The sequence below is a fragment of the Grus americana genome, chromosome 10 (assembly GCF_028858705.1).
Source record: "Grus americana isolate bGruAme1 chromosome 10, bGruAme1.mat, whole genome shotgun sequence".
Classification (NCBI taxonomy): domain Eukaryota; kingdom Metazoa; phylum Chordata; class Aves; order Gruiformes; family Gruidae; genus Grus; species Grus americana.
This window is the reverse complement of record NC_072861.1, coordinates 1,650,786-1,654,859: the sequence shown is the minus strand read 5'-3', so window position 1 is coordinate 1,654,859 and position 4,074 is coordinate 1,650,786. Positions and strand designations below refer to the sequence as shown.

Genomic DNA, 4,074 nt, shown 5'->3' with positions numbered 1-4,074 from the left:
GCGTCACCCCCCACCCCGGCACACCAAGGGCGCCTTGCCCGGGTCCATGGGTTCCTCCGGCGTTTGGGACAGCGGCACCCGTGGAGGCACCCGCCGCAGTGAGGTGCTCCCGGCGCCTCTGGCACCTGCTCGGGGACGTCCACCGGCTGTCCCCAGCGAAGCTGGTCCCACGTCCCAGCAGCATCCCGGGGGCTCCAGCCACCACCCTGGAGATGGGACCACCGGCACCTTCACGCCCCGCAGCGAGGAGACCCAGGGTTGTGGCGGGGAGGGGTGACAGGGTGCCGGTGCAGGGTGACGGACAAGCTGGGTGACATCGGGGTGGGGGGGGAGGTCAGTTCTTGAACATGTCACACAGCAGCTTCTCCATGGGGGTGTTGCCGATGGTCCGGCGGAAGAAGAGCAGCTCCACGCGCTCGGAGGAGATGAAGCGCAGCGCCGGGAGGAGCAGCAGCAGCTTCCCAAACCTGGCGGGGGGGGGGGGGTGGGGGGGTGGGATGGAGGCGGTGACCATGGGGGTGGGTGTCCCCACCGCTGGTGTCACCCGTGGGGATGTGGGGACAGCGGTACCTGACAGGTTGCCCGGGGTAGTGAGAACGGTTGTGCTGGCCCAGCATCACCTGCGACTGGTCCTGCAGGTTCTCCACCTGCTCGGGGTCCTTCAGGCCACGGGTCTCTGTGGGGACAAGGGGGTGACGTGGTGGGATGGGGACAAGGGGACGGGCAGCAGCGGGTGCTGGAGGGCCCCCTCACCTGGTTTGAAGAGCACCACCGCCTTCATGCAGGCAAATTCGGTGGGGTCGACGGCCAACGCCTTGAAGCGGCCGAGGGTCTCCTGCAGCGCCCGGACATCCAGGGCAGCCGGCAGCAGCTTGCCAGGGGCCAGCTCGGGCACGGCCAGCAGCGGGCAGCTCTCCAGGGGCATGGACCACTGGATGGCACAGAGCAGGAACAGCTCGCTCCAAGCTTCCTCCAGCAGGATCACCTGGGGTGAGGGGGGAGCCCCAAAAACCCCCGTCATCCCCAAAGCCTCCAGCACCTGAAGCCACCACAGTTGGTTGGGCTGAAGAGCATCTTGGGGGTGGGGGGGGGTGGACCCCAAGACCCTGCAGTGAATGTGGGGATGCTTCAGCCATCCCCATCCCACTAGTTGCCTACATTTTTTGGGGTCCCCATTGTCCCACAGGGAGGTCCCCAATGCCCCATGGGGGTCCCCAACCCCACCTGATCACGGAAGGGCAGGTTGGAGAAGACGGGCAGGTTTTTGGCCCATTTCACGGCCATGAAGAGGAGACGCGCAGAGGTTTCATAGACGTTTTCGGGGCTGGCCGCGGGGTACGGTGCCACCTGGTACTCGCCGGCCGCCCGCTCCGGCTCGCTGCCCGTCACATCCACCGTCTCGTCAGCTGCAGGAACAGAAGGGGACACTGGTGGTCACTTCACCATGGGGACAACCTTCACCCATCTCCTCCCCACCAGCAGCCACCCACCGTCCTCGGGCTCCAGCTTGGCACAGGTCTCGGCCGTCATCAGGCTGGCCATGAAGCGATGGTTGGTGGGTGGAGTGGGTGCTCGGGGACCTGGGGTGACGGCGACGGTGGCACCGGGACCGCGAGGAGCCGGGCAGGGGGTTGAGGGGACCTCACGGGTGGTGGCCACGTGCTCGGTGGGCAGCTCGGTGTCCAGCTCGATGCTGTCCAGCCGGACCTGGGCTGTGCTGCGGGGCTGGCGCTCGTTCTGCACGGCTGCGGGGACAAGGAGGCGTCAGCACCGGCCACCCCACTGTCATCCCCCCGTCACCGTGTCTCCCCCACCCCTTCAACCCGTCTCACCATCCTTGTTCATGCCGGCTTGCAGGCACTTCTTCAGCCGACAGGCCTGGCACTGGTTACGGTGCGCCTTGTCCACCGGGCACAGCCCCGTCCCCGCCTGGCACCTGTGGGGAGAGGTGGCACCCGGCTGCAGCCCCTGGGTCCCTGGGGTTCCCCAAGGTCCCTGTACCTCTGGTGTCTACTCCCCTGGTCCCTGTCCCTCTGGGTGCCCGTCCCCTGAGGTCCCTGTCCCACTGGGTGTCCATCTCCTGGGGCCCCTGCCCTGCTGGGTGTCCATCCCCCATGGTCCCTGCCACACTAGGTGCTGGTCCCCCTGGTCCCTGTCCCACTGGGTGTCCATCCCTCGGTCCCTGCACCTCTGGGTGTCCACCCCTGGGTCCCTGCCCCGATGGCTGCCCATCTTCCTGGTGCCTGTCCTCCCCCTCCCCACCCCTGTCCCCACCTGTAGATGAGCTTCCTGCGGACACTGCGCTTGAAGAAGCCGCTGCAGCCGTTGCAGGCGTAGATGCCGTAGTGCTTCCCGCTGCTGGTGTCCCCGCACACCTTGCACAGCAGCACGGGGCTCAGCGCCTTGCCGGGGGCCGGGCTCAGCCCTGCGGGAGTGAAGCCGCCACACTCGGGGTGACTCGGGACACCCTGATGTCCCTCATCCCTCCCACCAGTCTGCGCTGCCTCTCCAGCATCCTGGCGATGGGGTGGCTTCCACGTCCACCGGTCCAGCCCAGGGACGTGGACGGGGACACCTCAGGGACTCCAGGGATTGATCGTACATGGGTTTGACATCTCCCCGCGCGCCAGTGCCCGGGATGCTGTGGGATGAGCTCTCGTGGGACTTTTAGAAGGATCAAATGGTGTCCCTAGGGATGGGGCTGCCAGGTGTCCGTGAGGGGATGCCAGGCATCCCCAAGAAGGGTCACAGCAGGGGACCGCGGGAACTCTGGAGAAGGGCTGGGGACCATTGGCATCACGGAGAGGGTTGTGGCTGGGGACTGCCGGCATCCTGCAGAAGAGCATAGCTGGGGGCCCTGGGGATCCTGGAGCAGGACCAAGATGAGCATCATGGGCATCACGGAGAGGGTTGGGGACTGCAGGTATCCTAGCACAGAGAAGGACCACAATAGGGGCCCTCAGCATCTTGGAGAAGGATGGTAGCTGAGGACCTCAGCATTCCCAGAGAAGGACTATGATGGGGACCCCAGCCATCCTGGAGGATCGGGATGGGGACCCTGGGCATCCAGGAGAAGGATGGTGGCAGGGACCCCAGCCATTCCGGACAAGGATCACGATGGAGACCCTGGATATCTTGCAGAAGGACCATGATAGGGACCCCAAACATCCCAGAGAAGAAGCATGATGGGGATGCTGGATGTCTTGGAGACGGCCCATGATGGGGATCCCGGGCATCTTGGAGAAGGACTATGATAGGACCTCCCAGGTACCTTGGAGAAGGACCGCAATGAGGACCCAAGGCATCCAGAAGAAGGCCCATGATGGGGACCCTGAGCATCTTGGAGAAAAACTACAATGGGGGATCCCAGGAATCCTGGAGATGGACCATGACTGGGACCCCCAGGCATCTTAGGGAAGGACCACAGTGGGGACCTAGCCATCCTGCAGAAAGACCCCACCAGCGACCGTGGTCCCACCGTGTCGCACCCACTCAAACAGAACACCACCTCTTACCCGTGGGGCTATCATCCAGCCCGGCGCTCACCACCGACCCCGCCGGCGACGCAGCCATCCTGTACCTGGCGTTCCCGACCTCTCCCTCTCCCCTCCCTCCGGGTCCACCGCGGTGGGTCCCCCCGGGGTCTGGCGAGGCGGTGGGCACTCCGGCAGCTCTGCGGGCAGCGGGGCTCTTGCCTTGCTCTCTTCAAGGCAGCTTAGCAGCGGGCGCTGTGTAAGCAGCCGCCTCTTTGTCACCCTCTTAATCTTTAGTGTCTGCGTGGGGGGGGGTGGGGGGGGGTGGGGGGGGGTGGGTGGGTTGTGGGGGGATCAATCAGCCACGCGATGAAGAATTAAAAAGGTGCTGAGCCCCAGCCCTGTAACCCTAAACCCCACGACACCCAAGCCACCCCCGCCCCGCGTGCTGCCGCGGGGGTGTCACCCTGCCACTGCAGATACCCCCACCACCATCACCCCGCCATTATGAGGCTGAGATTGCAGCGGGGGTGGGAGATGGGGCTTGGGGTAGGGACCCCCATATGTGTGTGTCACCCCCCCCCCTCAGCATGGGACCCAC

The 4,074-nt window shown here is 65.6% G+C and overlaps 1 protein-coding gene across 1 annotated transcript; it reads right to left on the bottom strand.

The window, feature by feature from the left end:
* Positions 1-334: 334 nt before the first annotated feature.
* Positions 335-3,573, bottom strand: NR2E3 (nuclear receptor subfamily 2 group E member 3). The gene is made up of 8 exons (XM_054836921.1): positions 3,516-3,573; positions 2,275-2,425; positions 1,833-1,936; positions 1,491-1,745; positions 1,225-1,406; positions 754-985; positions 571-676; positions 335-467 (listed from the first exon to the last, which is right to left on the bottom strand). Exons 1-8 carry the CDS (start codon positions 3,571-3,573, stop codon positions 335-337), a joined length of 1,221 nt encoding a protein of 406 aa, XP_054692896.1.
* Positions 3,574-4,074: the final 501 nt, after the last annotated feature.